The following is a 19,528-nucleotide window of genomic DNA, read 5'->3' on the forward strand; positions in this document are numbered from 1 at the left end:
ATATTTCCTCTCTAAGCTAAGAAGCAGCCCTGTCTTTCAAATCATTCATGCCCCAGTATCCTCAACTCCTGCACATGATTTTCTGGACTGATGGTGTTGGAGGACCTGACAACAATACTAAAGAAGGCCAAACCTATTGACTGATTATTATTGTGTCAGGCACTATGTGAAAGTTCATAGGCATTATCTCATCTCATCTCATCTCATCTCATCTCATCTCATCTCATCTCATCTCCCTGTTACATTGATATGAGCTGAATTTGTAGAATTCCATGTTACCCAGAAGGAAATAAGATTTAGAGAGTCTATGTCCCTTGCTGAATAGCATACCAGTGATAATTGTCAGAGCCAGCACTGAAAGGATGGCTGTGGGGGTATTGATGAGCTAGAGCCTGTGGAAAGCATCTTGTTAACCCATAGACATCAAACATAATTCCACCACTGTCACCTCTCAGACATCATCTCTTCAGCATATGTGAATTGGTCTTAGCAAATGATCATTTTATTAAGGAACCTCATCATTTCTTTTTAAATTTTTTAAGTTTTGTTTATTCATTTGAGAGAGAGAGAGAGAGTGAGCATGAGCCGTGGAAATGGGCAGAGGGAGAGCTAGAAACTGATTTGCAGCTGAGTAGGGAGCCCAACACATGGCTCAATCCCAGGACTTTGGAAACATGATCTGGGCCAAAGGCAGGCACTTAACTGACTAAGCTACTGATGCACCCCTAAAAGCTCAGCATTTCAGTGCACTTGTTTGCAGGGATAGGATGAAAGGCCACATCACACTGATAGCTGTCTGAATACATAAACTTGAGTTAAAGTTGTATTTATCTACAGTGTAGAAAAAACAAAACAAAACCACCACCCCCTCAACATACATACAAACACAAAAATCCTTAATGATGATTGACTATGGATGCTGGAAGAGAGAGCTCTAAGATTTTTTGGTTTATTCTTTTTCACCTCCCGTGTCGTGTATACAGACATGGCTCTGGTGTGCAATTTTATCTACTCCACACAATCTTATGTTGGTGTGCTCTTGAGAAATGGGTGTGAGATATAGTCTTTTGGGAAAATCCCAAGAAGAATAATGCTAGTATAATTATGTTAAATGTTAAAATGTCCTAAAGAGCTGACATTATAGTGTCCTAAACATATCTTTCTTTTCCATGCAGTGATGTTATTCATGACATTTGCACCTGAAACTAATATTACACTGTAGGTTAGCTACCTGGGAGTAAAATAAGAACTTCAAAAAGATAAATAAAAATCTCTTATCACCATGCATTCATTGATATAAAGACAACAATGTAACAATTTTCATAATATGACTTGTGTGTCCATGGTGCCCTTTCTTAATCAAAGTTGGTTAAAAAGTTTGAAAATATGAGTTTATCTGTGTTCAGAATCACTCACTGTTCTGTGCATTCATTTATATACATACATATATATATATATAAGCTTTTATTAAAAAACCCTAAAACTTCCATGGATCTGCATTAAAAATCTACTGTAGGATTCCATTAACAGAAGTGCCCTGTTTGTGGCTATGAGAAGACCTTGGGAAACATTACTTTCAGAAATAAGTGCCATGGAAATCACATCATTAACAGGAGCTCCTCCCCTACCATAATCATCGCCATGGAACTTACTATATTTATTGCTTTTCCCCGCACACTAGAAAAATCAAAACCTAACATGATACTTCAGTCCAATGGTTTCATTACATTTATGCCATGCCCACTTGTCCCTCTCTGTTAGCTGTAGAAATAAACATTAAGGCTCTCTGTATAATCTGACTTCAGTTAGTTTTAGGAAAGGATATAAATAAATACAATAAATACAGGAATAAATTTATCCATGTCATGGTTTCAAAAACAAGTATTTTCATTGACATAATTTCATTTGCTTTGCATCACATTTCTGGTGAAAGTAAAAGTAAATATTTATTCCTAATTTGATTATGGAACAAACTGAGAATCTATGAAATAGCAAACATTCAACTGAGTACATTTTGGCTGTATTTTCAACCTATTCATGAATCGAGCATCATCCCATCTAGCAAGTAGGAGGCAGCTCGTAAGGGCTACAGGACAGAGGTTTTTCAAGATAGAGAGGCAGTGAAAAGGAAATTATTAGCAAAGAATTCATTGTTTGAGGCAAGGTCCTTCTCCCAATGGGGAGCAGAAGGGGTCAATCAGTAAACACCCTAGTGCTGATCAGGAAAGTCCATGTCCATTGGCTAAAGGTTCTAGTTCTGGCTATTGAAACTGCAGTTGGGTAGCTATGAAGAGTTGGTTCCTGACTTGTACCTTAAGCTAATGAGTACATTGTGACCTTGAGGTTTCCTTTACAACAACCCTGCCTTTTGATCACATTCTCATCTTAACGGAGAGACGGGATCAAAATTGAAGGAATTAACACTACTGTCAGCAACTGCTCTGAAGTTCTCACAGTTCCTGTGGATTCTCTGGGTGATATACACAGATCTTGGCCTTTTGCATAAGCCTTGTGATATTCAAGAGTTACCTCTTTAGCATTATGGTTTTTAGAGCTGGTTGTACTCTTCATTCTTTTGTGATATTCCAATCAAGGAAGATCATTTGCTTAAAGGTTACTGGCTTAGAACTTGCCTGTAAAGCTTTTGAAAGAATAAAATGCAACAGGCAGATTGTTATGATGCCCATAAACAGGATAGTTCCCCATGTTGGAGGTACATTTTGATGCCATTGCCCCCAATACTCAAAGCAGTTAAAATCACATAAGTGAGAAAGACCCTGCTGAAGGAATCTTTCATTTAAGCCATATGGACTCCTGCCAAAGGTGTTAATCCTGGTGGCTTCTTGGTAGTCCCTACTCCTTGGGATGTAAACTAGGAGAATCAAGAGATATCCTATTTACCTTGAGAAAATTTTGGATCAGTGTTAGATTTTCTGCTAGCCTGAAATAAAAGTTTGCTCTAAATTCCAGAGGTTACACATGTGGTAATGACATGGGAGATACAGGCCATTTCCAGAGTAAGGAAAGAACAGAAGGAGAAAGGATTTCATATTTAGTCATAATATGAAGTCCTGAACCCCTTTTTAGGTGAATGCAGTCAATTTGGATGTCTTTTTTTTAATTTTTTAAATTTTTTTTTAATTTGGATGTCTTCTATTTGTACTTCTCTCAGCTGTTTGAGAATCTCCTGTGTCTAGGTAGGACCAGGTGTCAGGTGGAAACATTTGTAGGTATGTTATGTGTACAAGGTTGAACCTTTACTTTTATAGCAGAACCACTTAGTAATGTCCCTCTTCTACTGGGATAGTTGAGGACTATCTTCCTCTGATGATATGTCTAAAATATCTAATCAGCAGGCTGTATACTGTGACTTACAGATCCTTTTAACTGTGATCTAGGAAGGTGTCCATAACCTGTTGATGACAGTCTTGAGCATCAGACATTGGAGACTTACACTATTTCAGACTAGCAGGTAACATAAAAGATCAGCATAAGGTTGTACACTGAGACAGTTCCATGAGATTGGCAAGATTTTCCTAAAGGCTCCTGTGATTTGCCCAGTGAAGGAGGAGCCTTGGTCACTGGAGATCACAGAAGGAGAAGCCTTGGTCACTGGAGATTTTCCAAGGGAAAATCCATTTTGGACATTGTCTTTGCCAGAGTGAGTATATCATTCTCATAGCAGAAAAAATCTTTAACCCATCCAGAAAACAGAAACAATGACAAGGTCACAGTGACCACACAAACTAAGTGGTATTGGAATGAATTCCACCTGCAGGTGTCAGGGTCCAGAATGATGAGACATGCAGTCTCTGCAGGCAAAAATAATTATTCCAGAATTATGGTCCAGACATGTTAGATATTAATGGTAAATGGTTTTGTACTATTATACAAGTCTTCCCATTGAAGTCCACTTACACTTTGAGTCATTTAAAAAGTCCAAAGGAGGGTAAAGGAATTTAAAAAACAAAAACTAAAAGAAATGAGATTTGCCAAGGGATCCTGGAAGAACCCTGTGGTTGCTCTGGTTTTCCCTCAGCTCTGACTCTTTGTTTAATACACTGCCATGTTTACCCGCCTTCATTTTTCTGATTCAGAAACAGACTGCTGCCAATTTATAAGGCCATCAGGATAACCAACTACTGACAATGAGGAGCCATTTCTTTTGTAGCACCAGAATGGACATTATCTACACGTACCACAATCTTACAAACACAATACCTAGAAAACTTGGTATGAAGTATTTTTTGACAATGCATCCCACGTAATCTGACATACCAAATAGCCAAACAGTTTAACAAACCCGTTGGAATACTCCAAGTCGAAGAGATTTAAGCAGACCAAAATTCCAAGGAAAACAAAGAAACATGAAAAGCCTAAAAAACCTTTATCCTTTTGGCAGGGAGAAAAATCAAACTCCAATGCTGTACCAGCTTACTTTGGTTTAAAAATTCTTCATTCCAATCTTAGTTCTGATCACACATAACATTCCTTCTCAAACATCCCCTTTGTACAAACCTCTGCAACGTTCTTTTTTTTACATTCAGATTTTGTCCTAAGTTTACTTTCTTTAGATGACCCACTTCCCTTTAGGACAAAATCCCCTTTTTCCCCTCAAAAAATATATTTCCGTTCCTCATACATTTTCTTTTTTTTAATTTTTTATTTTTTTTTAATTTTTATTTATTTATGATAGTCACAGAGAGAGAGAGAGAGAGAGAGAGAGAGAGAGAGAGAGAGAGGCAGAGACACAGGCAGAGGGAGAAGCAGGCTCCGTGCACCGGGAGCCCGACGTGGGAATCGATCCAGGGTCTCCCGGATCCGGCCCTGGGCCAAAGGCAGGCGCCAAACCGCTGCGCCACCCAGGGATCCCCCTCATACATTTTCTTTTGAAAAACATACATCTTAGTTTCTTTGCTTTCCAGGTTGTTTATCTTATTATTTTAGGAGTCTGCATCACATGTACTAGAATTCTTAACCCCTTAGAAACCTTCATATTTAAAGAAAGCTAGTCAGTAAGCAGTTGTGAACAGCTAATTAGCATTCTTTAGATTGGCAAATTTATGAATATATTTCATAATTTCTAGAAATGTGTGCTTCTTCATAAAACAATCTTTCAGTAAAGCACCAGAAAATGACTATGAGTGGGTGCTAACTTATCTTCTGTTTCTATGCAGCAAGGAAACAAAAGTAGATAAACCTGTGTTTAGTCACTAATATATTAGTATTTTATCTTGCTTGGAAATGATGTCAATATTGAATGAATATAATGAATGTATCTTAACACGGAAAACACTATGATCTTAAGTTCCTCAAAAAATTTGGGAGATTATTTAAAACTTTAGCTTTTGTGTATTTTTTTAATCTCATTATCTGAGATTACTCACAAAGATATCATAGACAAGGGGTGAGAAGGGTGAAATAGGTGATGGAGATTAAAGGGTGCACTTGTCCTGATGGGCACAGGTGATGTATCAAAGTGCTGAATCACCATATTGTGCATATGAAACTAATATAATGTGCTGTGTTAATTAATTGGAATTAAATAAAAAGCTTGAATAATCTTTGAAACATCAAAGTCTATCATTCTCCCAAGCTTTTTCCTATAACATTTTGTAATGGAGATCACATCTACTTACTTGATCTTTAGTAAACCAGGCACATGAAATTTCTGATTTTAGTGCTGAGAAGGCAATACCAACATACCTATTATGCTTAAACCCACCAGAGAATATGTGCCCAGATCATGTAAAATTGAAACACATTCAAGTTAGTCTCTCTCTTTTTGAGAATTGCAGAATGCCTGATCCTTAAAAGTGCTTATATTCAAACCAGGGAAATAGAGCTCTTTACAAATTATTTTTGGTGAAACATCCAGGGAGAAAAATATCTCACATCGACAAGATATATTTATGGGCACACAGACTGGTACAAGGACCTAGGACCACTAATATTTATGCTATTAATTTTAATTTGTCTCAGGATTTTGTATTTTGTCTCATTACCAATTTTAAGACTTGTATTTGTCTCAGGATTATCAAGGAGAATAGACTAGAGTTTAGGCACAAACCTCTACAACGTTTTTATAAAAGAACTAGTTTTGTAAACTAGTTGGTTTATTTCCCTCAGTCTCAAGCTTTTATGCGCTAGGTTTACATTTTAAAGACAAGATAAGATGTGTGACTTTAATGACAGACAGAGAATGAATGTTCCTCCAAGAAGCACTTTGCTTTCCTAAAGCCAACCATTTATAAGCCCTTTTTCATAAATAGGAGAAGTTGGGGGATAGATAAATCAATGGGAGAACTTTGAGTTGCCTCAAGAGCTGCCTTTCTGCTTCTGGTAAGATTGGTCAAGCCAGTTGCTCTCAAATTCTCATTCTTGTATTTACATGGAATGACATCATAGATTGATCCATCTAACCAAGCACATGAGCCTCAATTTGTTTCCTTCTCTCTGGGGGCATAGTTTTAGTTTTAAGAATTTCTGACATATAGAGTAACCCCTTGTGTATTACCCAGGTCCCCAAGAGGGTGCAAAGGATACTACCCTCCAAATACTCAGAGTCTCTCACAGTGAGAGCCAAAGGAAAGAGCCAACAATCCGCCAAGTCGCAGGCAGGCAGAAAGTTAAGAGCAATTAGGCAGGATGACACAGGCAGGAAGGCAGGAATAACATCTGGGAGAGAAAAGATCACTAGCAATGGGTCTAGATTTAGAAAGGATGGGATAATGAGAAATTTTACTATCCCTGTGGACAAGGACTTTAGATAGAGATTCCACTAATAATATGGTTAAGATTTCCACTCTTCCCTCTCCTCTGCCAGCTTTTCTAGGATACTTTGCACAGGACCCAGTATTTACCAGAATTCCACGTGGCTGTTTAAGAGAATAAAGTACATAGCAATATGCACCTCTGGACAGGGCTCATTTGGGGGCCCTTCTATGAAGGTAGATAATGGAGGTGTCTGTAAAGCCATGAAATTGCCAGTCTTCTGTTTATGGCTGTGTAGTCTGTTCAGAGTGGAAAATCAATTCAGACTAGAATGAGTGCTCAAAGTTGCCAAGAGGGGAGTAGGAGTTAGATAAGTTTTATAGTCTTCTGCTTTAGTTACTTCCTCCATCATTAATCTTTCATTAGCCTTTTGCAATGAGTCTTTCAATGAAAGGACCTTGGAATTGTCAACATTTTACAGGATTCTGTTTAATTAAGGAACCCTTGCTTTTTTTTTAATAATATTTTTTAAATTTATTTATGACAGTCACACACACAGAGAGAGAGAGAGAGGCAGAGACACAGGCAGAGGGAGAAGCAGGCTCCATGCACCGGGAGCCCGATGTGGGATTCGATCCCAGGTCTCCAGGATCGCGCCCTGGGCCAAAGGCAGGCGCCAAACCGCTGCGCCACCCAGGGATCCCGGAACCCTTGCTTTTAAGCGCACATCTTAATGATCATAAGATCACTCTAATTCTAATTAGATTAATTAATTCTAATTAATTAATTCTAATTCTAATTCATAAGTTCCCCATTATGGGCATATATTTTTAGGTTATCATTGCTTTGAGGGCTTGCAGCAGTTTGGTAGGACCCTAGCCTCAAATGGAGTTAATCCACACTCCAATCCAGCCATATCTGGCTGCAAATGAGTGGTACCCCACTTTCCTGTCTGGTATTTTTGGGTATCCAACCTGATTGTTACCAAGTCAGTTCCTCAGGACACCAAGGAAGTTTTTAAGAGTTTGCATTTTGCTAGGTGTCTTTAATCTGGGACTATAATTCTTAGATGAAAAATAAACAAGTAAAACAGAAGTAGTTCACTTGACTCTTTACTTTAAGGATTCCATTAACTAAGACACTGGGATTCTTGATCAGAAAACTAACACCTAAAAGGGTTGTGTCCTGGAATTGGGGATTGTGTGTATTTTGCAGTGTAGCTCCTTGCATAGAAGTTTTCTTGAGGTTGATGAGTGATCTAGTACTGATCCATCCCATTTCCTGACAACCTGTACTATCAGTGGTGTGTTCCTGAGGTAGTAAGTGCTCTAGCGGCCCCTAAATGCTTGACTCTTGCACGCCAATTTTTGTGTTTTTTCTACCTTTCCCTGTTAGCAGTAGCCATTATCTACAGGAATGGTGACAATCAATTAGGTGCACATTAGTATATGAGCTGTAAGAGATGTTTCTGAGTTCTGATACAAGAAGACTGCGTGAACCACCAATTCTCCTGGAAACTTGCTGAGGTTTCTATCTTGGGCACTTGGTCTGAAAGGTTAGTTGCTTGTCTCTGGGCAGACCCTTCAGCCTGTTCAGTTGGACTCTGTGCAAATATCCAGCTCAATGGGGCTCAGAAAAGACATGCTAGTTTAACTTAACACGGGCATAACACTCTGGCAGCCTAAGCTGCCGTGCCCTGTCAAGCAAAACCAATTAGATTAGGAGGCAGAACACAAAGTAACTGGACCTGAGAAGCAGGAAGAACTCACCCACAGTGCTAAGGACAGGCCTGAAAGATCTTGAACTGGAAAGGTTCAAAGTTACCACCTCTGTGTTTTGCTTTGGCTCTGAATGCCCCGCAGGGTCCATATAGGATTCCATCCTTGCCACCAAATCTGTTAAAGATCTAAAATTCAACCAAGTAAATGTTAAAGATTTTTTAAAAGATTTTATTTATTTATTCATGAGAGACACAAAGAGAGAGAGAGAGGCAGAGACACAGGCAGAGGGAGAAGCAGGCTCCATTCAGGGAGCCGGACGTGGGACTCAATCACGGGTCTCCAGGATCAGGCCCTGGGCTGAAGTTGGCACTAAACCGCTGAGCCACCCGGGCTGCCCAAATGTTAAAGATCTAATGGCTCTATTAATGAATCAATTTATGAAAGGACGACAGGAAAGGAAAAGTTTTAACAATAGAGAGGGACCCAGGGGGAAAAGGGGAATTCTTAGAAAGTAATCCATTGTCTTAGGCAAGGTTACTCTCCCATGTGGATGGGAATGAGTCAATCAGGAAGCTTCCTGGGGCTGACTAGGAAATTCCCATGTTGACTAGTTAAAGGCTACTCTTCTCCTTGGGGGTGGGAAGGTGAAATTGCTCTTAGATTAGGTATTAAGTCCTGGTTTAGTGACTTGGGCCATAAGCTAAGTATTGCCATTTTGGGTCTGTGGGATGTTTTCAACACTCCAAGAACATAAACTCACTTCAGAAAGTTAGACTTGATATAGCAAAGCTCTTCACAGGTCTTGTTATGTGCTTGTTCCCCACTGCTTAGAATGTTATTAATCACAAGGAAAATCCAAAGTGGTTCCTTCTTATGGTGTCTCTGGGCCCTTGGTCTGTGATGTCAATGCCAGGACTTGACTTGTGAGTCTAATGAGTTAGTAGATCACAGCGAGGCTGGGCACATTCAGCCATCTGCCCACACTTTCTAAATATGACCAGCGTCTCTCCCAGTGAGGCTCCTTTGGAACACCATGCTTAAATCACAAGTGACCCTAATTGATTACTGTAGTTATCCTCCTTGGGACAGTAGTTCATCGTGCATCCTTTCCAGTCTGGCACACACTAGAACTGAAACAAATGTTTGCTGAGCAGTTTTTACCAATGGTAAGAATACATTCATTGTGTAGAATGCATTAATATTTAAGACCTTAGCATCACTCAATCCTTATTTACAAAAAATTCACCTTATGCTGGCATATAAAATACAAATCTAAAAAACTCAAGACCATACTAAAACCTCAGTTGCCAAAATATTATTTCTGGTTGAATTGTGTTCTGGCCCTGTCAAATGAAGATCATTTTGTCTCTGACAACTCATTGTTGATGGGTGATACTTTGAATAGAGCAAGATTGAAGTGAGAAAGACTTCTGACTGCTGGATAGAACATTCTTGAATGATGCGTAATTGTTCTTAATTCCTGATCAAGTGAAATCATCAATAGTAGACTCTGAGCATTTCTTGTGTACCAGGTAGCTAGGTGCTTTCACGTGTATTTTTTCATTTAATCCATGAAATGACTTTAAAATCATCACTGTTTCATTAATATTTGGATGCTAAAACTAAGGCTTGAAAGGCTAAGTGAATATGTCATTTTTTTCTCTGTATATTCCAAAGGCCATACTGTTTTTTTAAAAAAATTAATTGCATATTTCTTTTGAAAGAGATAGAGAGTGAGCACGGGGAAGGGGCACAGGGAGAGATACTCAAGCAGACTCCATGCTGAGTGCAGAGCCCAATGCTGGGCTCAATCTTAGTACCCTGAGTCATGACCTGAGCTGAATGAAGAGTCAGATGCTCAGTTTACTGAGTCCCCCAGGCCCTCCAAAGCCCATACTATTTGAAGTCTATGGGGGAAATAGGACATTTATGCTACCATGAAAGGCAACAACATTAGAAAAAAATTTTAATTGCATGTTTTCATTAATACTTGACAGAAAAGTTAGGTTTTTCTCTTCAAAACAAAGGATTCTGGGAGGTTGTATTCATGTTTGTATGCACATACCTTTGTTTATTGAAGGAAAATCAATCTCTTGATTAACCCTTTCTTTATTCCTCTCATCTTTGACAATGCATTGGTGTTCTTTATCCATTGATTTTTCAGTCACAGTCACCCAGCTGAATTTCATGTATGTGTCCTTAGTCTTCACGGTGTTTCCCTGCTGGGATTGCAGAATTGTTTTGCTGTTCTTTTCTTTCCAATCTATCTTAAAAATATCAGGAATAATATCCTCAAGAAGACAAATATACGTTCCAACCTGATGGGCTTTTATTTCAGCAATCGAAGGAAGAAAAATTGTGGGCTTGGGGGAAATGTCTTCAGGACTTTTATCTGTTGGAGACAGTGGAATAACAATTAAAACTTAAATAAAGAAACATAAGTATTTTATGGTTTGGAAATACCCAACACATAGTGAAACAAAAAGTTGCAAAAGAATTAATGGTTATCATGGGCTTTCATCCACAGTGGGTTTTGAGGTGCTTATTTCTAGTTCCCATGGGAAAAGAGGTTGTAGAGGCTATGTAATTTGCCCAAAGTCATAGCTATTAAGTGAAAGAGTCTGGGTAAAAAGTGAAATATTTTGACACAATACACAGTCACTTGTTTGAATGGTAATCTATCAAGTTGATCTTTAAGTTACAAATATGGATCTCATGTCCACTTGTGATACTGGAATTCTTCTCCTTGATTTATGATTTTATAGAACATCTAATTCTTGCATCTAAACCACTGCAGCATTTTGTAGAAGGCAATGTGTAAGGCTGAACTTCCAAATTAATTGCAACGCCTTAAATTTAGAAACAAATGCAATATTTCCAAAACTCATATTTTAAAAAAAAATTTAAGTGTTCAGAAATGTTCTTATAGTACCCTAATCAAGAAATACACTGTCAGAATTTTGTTTTGCTTTAGGAAATGTTAACTAAAAGTACATTTTGTGTTGGAATTTTATTTGAAGTTGAAGCATAATTAAGATGACACCATATTATGAGTCTTAGCATCCCTCCTCAAAGTTGAATCTGCCCTACAAGCCTGCTAAACTTGCTATGGTATCCTTCAATTTTCTTTCATTTCACCTGCTAAATAAATTTATATAGAATGGTTACCAGCTATGGTAACCATTGTTACCAGTTATGGTTAGAGTTTCTTGCAGACATAATATCAAATTATATAGTGAAACATCGTGGTTTTCAAGGGCATGTCGCTTGAAGTCTAGAATATTCCTCAGGTATACTAATGAATCTATCATAAATGGTAGGACCCATTCCAATTTGAGTTCCCACTGAAACGCAAGTGCTTTACTGATTTTCTCTTTCAACTAGTATGGAGTTAGAATTTCATGGGTAACATCCTAAGAACTGAATTCTTCCTTTGAGAAGAAAGGATAAAAAATTCTTCAGAAATTTTGCCTGTCTCCAAAGCTCCTTTTATACTAAATTGATAAGCAAACAATTATGGTTTTTTTACTCCCACTATAAATAGATATTGGTCCATAATGTGCTTACTTTAATTTTGTACATCTTGCCTGTAGTGCAAATAGTATGTTACTGATTAAGACAGTAGTAAGACACTGTATAGTTCCTCAACCATACACTTTTTTTTAATTTAAAAAGCATGTTTTATAAAGCAAAATTTATTTCTCAAAGTACATGGTATTCACATAACTTTTGCCTTTAATGAACACATTAAAGAATCTAGCTTTCATTTTTAAAAGTTGGTTTTTCATAGGAATACTTCTGATTCATCATAGTAAAGAACTTGAAATTCAAATGATGAACTTGGAAAATTTCTGGAAAGTTAAGACATTGTGCTTAGCCTCTGTCACCTTTTCTTGCTAGATTCCTAAAGTTTCATTCTTTTCAGGATAGAAGGTAACTTTCTCAACATGATAGTTAACTGAGCATTAAATAGTATTCTTGATTATATATAGTTAGTGTTTACATTTTATGTAATTATATTACATGGGTTTTCTTTCAGCAATCTTATTTTAAAAGATTCTATATATTTCTTTGAGAGAGAGAGAGAGAGGATGAGTGAGAGGGAGAGAGAGAATCAGGAGCAGACTCCACACTCAGCTTGGAGCCCAACACCAGGCTCAGGGCTCAATTCCACAACCCTGAGATCATAACTGGATATTTAACAGAATGAGCTACCCAGGTGCCACTCAACATTCCTTATTAAACTTATTAAGAGTGCTTTCTATGGCCACAATCATTTCATTGATGTATAAAATGCAAACCAGGTTTCGAAATAAATAAATGTTTTCAATATATTTATATATATTCATAATCAAAACATTTTCACATAAATTGACTTAGTGGTATATATTTGATGAATATGAGGCAGTAAGAATGCTATATAAATTAATTAATTGCATCCATATTTTAATTAATCATGGTATTTCAAACTGGCATACTAATATTGATTCAAAATTCCTCTATTTTATTCTTCTAATTTTTATCTTATTAAATATATAAAGCTATTTCATGTGTAAATATGAACTCCAAATTAATTCCATTTCTAAGTATATTTAAAGGTACTAAGTATCACTAACTATATTCCTATGTATTTTCTTATTTATTTATTTATTTATTTGAGAGTCCATGCTATCTTCTATCATTCCAATTTTAGTATATGTGCTGCCAAAGCGAATATGTCCTAATTTTTCTAAATAAAATTTAAATTTTAAATTATTTTTCTACTAAATACAAGTATGAAGGCCAAGCTTGTTGGTGTTAAACATAATATCATGTTAGATAAAAAGTTAAAATATAAGTACATACAACAACACATTTAAATTTGATTCTTGTGCCAAGTATGGGAAAAGTCCATTACAGAAATACCTCTAAATTTAAGTGTTTTGTATATCAATGGAAAGTCAGATAACTTTTCACTGGAGTGGTTAGAAGTAAAGCTGAATCCTCTGGAGAATTTCTGCTCTGTCAATGTGATTGGCTACTAACCAATCTGGATAACCAATCTGGATACAATCCTCGCTTTAGGATTGAAATGAGGTAAGATCTATGCTGTATCTATTGTGCTTTACACACATGCCAAGTACCTTACAACCTCTCATTTAATTTTCATATGACCCCTGCTCATACATCCTGTTATCCCATCTTGTGGATTATGAAACTGAGGCCAGAAGATAATCACCCAAGTTCACATCAGCAGCAAGTGGTGGAGTCAGAGGTCTAGGTAGCCTGACTCCAAAACCCAGGCTCTCTGAAAACATCCTCTCACCATCAGAAAAGGAAATGAGTCAATTCACACAATTTATGTCATGAGCAACTTCATTCTTGGGACAAAACTTTCAAGACAACTACATATGTCGTGCTTGAGCACTTTAATCAAGTCTACATGGACACAAAGTCAGACCCTATTACATATTTGCACACTGCTGTCTATGATGACCTTTACTGGAAGGATTGATATTAAAATATCTCCTAAAAAAATTAAAAATAAAATAAAATAAAATAAAATATCTCCTAAGATGTCTACATCTAAACATGCTATGAAAATGAGAGATTTAATTAACATTACCATTAGTATTAGAAATTTAATTGTGATGATTGTGTCCTCCAAAACATTTTAATCTCCTGGGACCAAATCTTCCTTTACTAACGGGAATGCAATATTTGGGGATAGCAATTGGACCTATGTCAATGGAGCATCAAGATTCATTCCTTCATTTGCACCTCACATTGCTCTACTATGTCTGAAATTCTCTGAACACTCGTCACAGAAAATGTGCCTTTCACACAGCATTCATTAGTAAGTCACTTGTCTTATTTTATCCAATGCCTTTCCAGTGTTAGGGAAATCAAAAGGAACATAGTAAAGCCTAGTAATAATGGGGTAAGTTCATGGAACTGCTTCACCTGTGTTTCAAAAGCAAATGGCATATTTTCCCACCAACATCACAATCTATGAGCATTTCAATCTCTCATCAGAAATTTCTACCTCAAACTGACTTTTGTCCAGATCATGTCCAAAGTTTGGCTTCAAACTTCTACATAACTTCTGGAATAACGAGATCAATGGCTGGTTGCCTGGTCCTCCAAGCCTCTCTATTGTCACATTACATCACTAGGCTGCTACCTGCCTGACCAGGTCTGCTGAAGGTCACCATCTGTAAGTGACATTAAATGTCATGATGCCCATAGTGATGACGCAGTAATAGCATGAAATGCATTTATTTAAAGACCTTTTCATCCATTTTACAAATTGGATGTGGAAGGCAATGCCCACTGTGTCACTTCACAGTCCTCCTAAAGGACTCATGCTTTGAAGTCTTTTTCTCATATTATGGTGGGAAAAACAAAACATATTTGAAAACTTGGTGTGCTTCATTTTAGCAGTTATTAAAAGGTTGTACTGCAAAACGTTTTTCTCCTATCTTTGAACGTTCTACCTCATGTTTCTAGCCGGATAACCACGGGCCTTTTTTTCTTCTACTTTCCTTAGTGCTTTTGGTCTTCTGTTTGTATCTCCAGGCGTAACTGTACTTGTGTATTTTATTTTAGGTCTTCTCAAGTAGATTTTGGAAATTGGAGGTATAAATAGATTAGAAATAGGTTGTGCATTAGAGCTTGTTTCTTTTTCTGTCTCAGAGCTTGATAGTTCAGTGAGGTCTCCTTTGAAGGTGACATGAAAAGTGGCAGAAGATATTTGCAAATCCTGCTCTGCTATGTAGATGGAAAACATTCAGGATTGAAACATGCTGAAATGTCAGAGCATAGGTGAGGCTTTTATTCCCAACGTTATGCCTCATAAAACAGAGGGTGCCTTCTGTTTTAGTTTGAGCAAATTCTCATTTTAAAAGAGGTTCTTCTAATACTCTACTTTGACACGTATGACACTTGGGTAAGATATCAACCTGAAATAAACTCATTTGAAGCTCGTTTAGAGATAATGCTGGTAAAACAATAAAGAACTTTAATTGGGATGATAAATATTACTTGGGACTAAAGTCTCTATACTTTACAGTTACATTGTACATATACAGTATGATAGAATAAATGAAAAAATGCTTTTATTTTGTAAGTGGATATCTGTCTCTTCCAATAGAACATCTAGTGACATCATCATAAATGTATCACCAAACACTCAGACCCTATGATGACTCAGAAATTTGCTCTAAATATACATTTTAGATGCATGTGAAGAGTCTGACTAACATTTTTAATGAAATATGAAGGCAAACTATATCTCAGTGATATTTATAAACATATAATATTTTATAGATATAATCCAATGAAAATATAAAATATTAAAAGTGAGTATTTGAAGGATAACTGGGTGGCTCAGTTGGTTAAGAATCTGCCTTTCACAGCTCATGATCCCAGGGTCCTGAGATGGTGCCCAGTGCATTGGGCTTCCTGCTCTGTGGAAAGTCTGCTTCTCCCTCTGTCCCTCCCCCCAGTTCATGCATGAACTCACTCTCTCTCTCAAATCCTTCAAATAAATGAAAAATAAAACTTTTTTAAGAAGGTGAATATTTGACCTGATATGTATATTAGTGTAATTTTATATATTCAATTATAAAAATTTTCCCTTGTTTACTTTCATACATTTCCACTGAAAAGTGAGAGATCAACTTATGTTGAGGCTAAGAATATATATAGTAATGCTTACTGCATTCTACTCATTTTTAGAAACATGTAACAATGATTCTTAGAAATTGCAATTATTCTGCAAGTACTTATCAATTGTTCTGAAGTGACCTGTAGACTAGATCATAATATATTTTTCTGTACTCTAACACTGGATGATAATTGGAATTTGTAGAACTGACTTTTTCAGTGAATGACCAGTCCCAACCAATGCAGCAGCTTTTTCCATATTTAATTTCATTTATCTCCACAACATCCACTTGAAATGGTTGTTGCATTGACAAAATGAATGGATGGAAATATAGCAAATGTTAACAGAATAAGTGTCATTATAAATTTTACACTTTATTTTTTTCTCTTTTCCAATTTTTCTCTAATGGGCATGTATTATTTTTTATGTTTTTAAGAAAGTAATAATCAGTGAACCAAAATTTATTTGCTGAATGGTGATTATACAGAAAGTGATAGATCCAGAGTCATAGTCCACATTTTTATCTACACCACACTCTCCTAAAAATTTTTTTTTCAGCCTTGTAAGTTTTATCTATCACCTTTATTAATTATATTGTTAGAATTTACGTTGCAGTCAGTTGGAAAAAAGGTGACTGGAATATTGCTTTTCAATTATGAATGCATGTGTGCCTATGATCACAACCACTAAAGACACCAAAATATGTCATTTCTTCCACTTTTCCAGTGTTTCATCAGCCTTGTGAAAATTCTTTAAAAACATTTATTTGACCAAATCCTATAGGGGAGATACATTCCTGTGAGATATTGTCCCTCACCCAGGAAAAATTTATCTCTAAGGCTAATGAAGATGGACAAATTTATTAGACTGAATATAGAGAAAATAAACTCAGCTTATGACACTCTTGGAGATGTTTGTGCAGTTAAATATATCAATACCTGATATGAATAACCTTCAACAAAATGGGAAGTTTATCAAGTTTTGGTTCATTCTTTTCAATGGTTATTATGGAATCAAATAAATAAGATACACAAATTTCTTTACAAATCTTTCAACACAGAAATCCCTAAAGGTCCTAACATTAAAAAAAAAAAAAGGTCCTAACATTTATACCCCTTAGGGGATCCCAGTGCTGTAGAGAGTTAAGTCCTTGTAATACTCTCTATTTTAGCTCAGTCCGAACTACCCCTAGGACTGGGGCAGAGTCAACCACCTCTCCAAGCATTTCACTGCTAATTATGCCCAAACTGGGACCAAATCCTGCACTTCAGAGCCAGCACCAGCACCTAGCCTGCTCCTCCTGCATCACCTGCCTCCCCTCCCTACCTTGTACTGAAGAATTTAAAAACACTTTACCTGTAACCCTGAGAATTGTGCCAGGACCAAACACTTTGTTGCTCCAACTATTCCAGTAACACTGTCTAAAAAGCTTTTACAAAAATCTCCTTTTGTACCTCTTTTAAAATTGTGCCCATATTTTTTTCAATATTTATATAAATGTATATAAATAGGCCTTGCTAGCATTAAACAAAGACAAGTGTCAAGCAAAATCACATTAGATATAAATGTAGTCAATAATAGATGAACTGACCCTTCTCTGCTTGAGAAGTTTAGGTCGGTCGTTTCCATCTCACTCACAAGCATTGGAGAGGATGATTTTTACCTTTTTTTTGGCATTTTCCTGAAACTTCAGAATCTTAAAAGATTTTTTTAAAAAAAAGGTTAAAAAACCTTAAAAGGTTTTCATTTATTATATTGGTTCTTTCCTAGAGTGTAATTTACAATTACTACTTCTATGATTTTGAGAGAGTAACAAAAATAGAAATAGTGTATTTTAATATTTAATACATGAATTTTCATTATTTTTTTAGGTTTTTAAAATGTTTTCTAACACACTGAGGGTGTATATCTAGTTAGATTATAAAGTAAATACTTTCCAGAATTTAGTCCCCAATGATAGGTGGCCAGATGAGTTGTTAGGGAGTGTGAAATATTAAGGATGATCTCTTAACATATTTATTCCTGAAAGACTGTTCCTTTGAACTTGAAATTACCCTAACAAGTTCCAGGGCATTGATTTAAAATTCTGTGCTGCTCATCAGAGGATTCTATTTGCTTTGGCCTTTCTGCAGCTGCCCAGCAAGAGTGGGAAGGCTGCTCTGAGTTGTGCAGCTGAGTCCTGCATGTAGTACAACCTCTTCCATTCTCTGCAAGCTTTGGTATTTCCAGCATTTTGATGCCAATACTGAAAGATTGAATGAAATGGTATCAAAAGGACTGGACCTTTAATAGAAATGCCCTAAATTGAGAAGAAATGTGTGGGAAATATCAGAAAGGGAGACAGAACGTAAAGACTGCTAACTCTGGGAAACGAACTAGGGGTGGTGGAAGGGGAGGAGGGCGGGGGGTGGGAGTGAATGGGTGACGGGCACTGGGGGTTATTCTGTATGTTAGTAAATTGAACACCAATAAAAAATTAAAAAAAAAAGAAATGCCCTAAATTATGAGAATTTAACAAACACAATTCAACAGGATTTAAATGATATCTTGAGGCAAAAGAGGAAGTTTTAGTGCCATGATTAAAAGCAGAAGCATTGTTTTTGCATGAGGAGTAATACCAATTATGAGCTATTACTAGTTAAACATTCAACTACATAGGATATTTAAAAGGTCAGACTACAAAAAAGTATATGTTCTGAATAAAAAGATGGCTGAAAGCTTCCAAAAGCATATAATGGTGTACACTATGCCCTTTGAAACAAACCAGTATCTATTGGGTCCCAATCTTTGCCATAGTAACTAGCCATGTGAATTTAGGCAAATCACTGAACTCTCTAAGCCTCAGTTTACCCATCGGTGAAATTGGGATAACATTTTCCTGTACAGCACTCTTAAGGATTGAGAATAAGGACAGAAACAGGTATCTGACTTTCAATAAATATTAACTATAGTATCATTGTCTTTAATGGGATGGTGTGAGGCCCCTTTATCAAATTTTCCACAAAACTAATATATATATTTTATAGGCAATAATTATTTATTATATACCTTAAGAAAGCAAAAGAGCTCATGAGTCCCACATTCTGTGTCTCTGGCCACAGGCCAAAAAACATGGGGCTCAATCAAGCCACAATCTAGAATATTTATCCACAAGGCTACAAGCTTATGAGTGTTGGGACTGTGTCTTGTGCCCCCAGTTAGTTATCTCTAGCATCCAGGATAGAAACTGTCTTCAATAACTGTTTACTGAGACAATAAATGAACAAATGAGGATGTTTACCAGAATCCATGAAAAGACAGACTCTTTTCATGGATTCTGGGTCTGAAATGGTTTAATGAGCTCACAAATTCCATTAAACTCTATCATCTCTAGATAGTAGCACGAGACTCAAAAGAGTACAAATTTTGACTGATCTCAGCCAACCTACTAAGAAGCTAGAGTCGT

The 19,528-nt window shown here is 36.6% G+C and overlaps 1 gene segment (V, D, J or C); it reads right to left on the bottom strand.

Annotated features, from left to right (window-relative positions):
* Positions 1-19,528, bottom strand: part of LOC609263 — a 41,703-nt gene that overhangs the window by 2,345 nt on the left and 19,830 nt on the right. Inside the window, 2 exon segments of the C gene segment in view lie at positions 10,501-10,827; positions 17,440-17,500. Coding sequence covers positions 10,501-10,827; positions 17,440-17,500 — 388 coding nt within the window.

The sequence above is a fragment of the Canis lupus genome, chromosome 18 (assembly GCF_011100685.1).
Source record: "Canis lupus familiaris isolate Mischka breed German Shepherd chromosome 18, alternate assembly UU_Cfam_GSD_1.0, whole genome shotgun sequence".
Classification (NCBI taxonomy): Eukaryota; Metazoa; Chordata; class Mammalia; order Carnivora; family Canidae; genus Canis; species Canis lupus.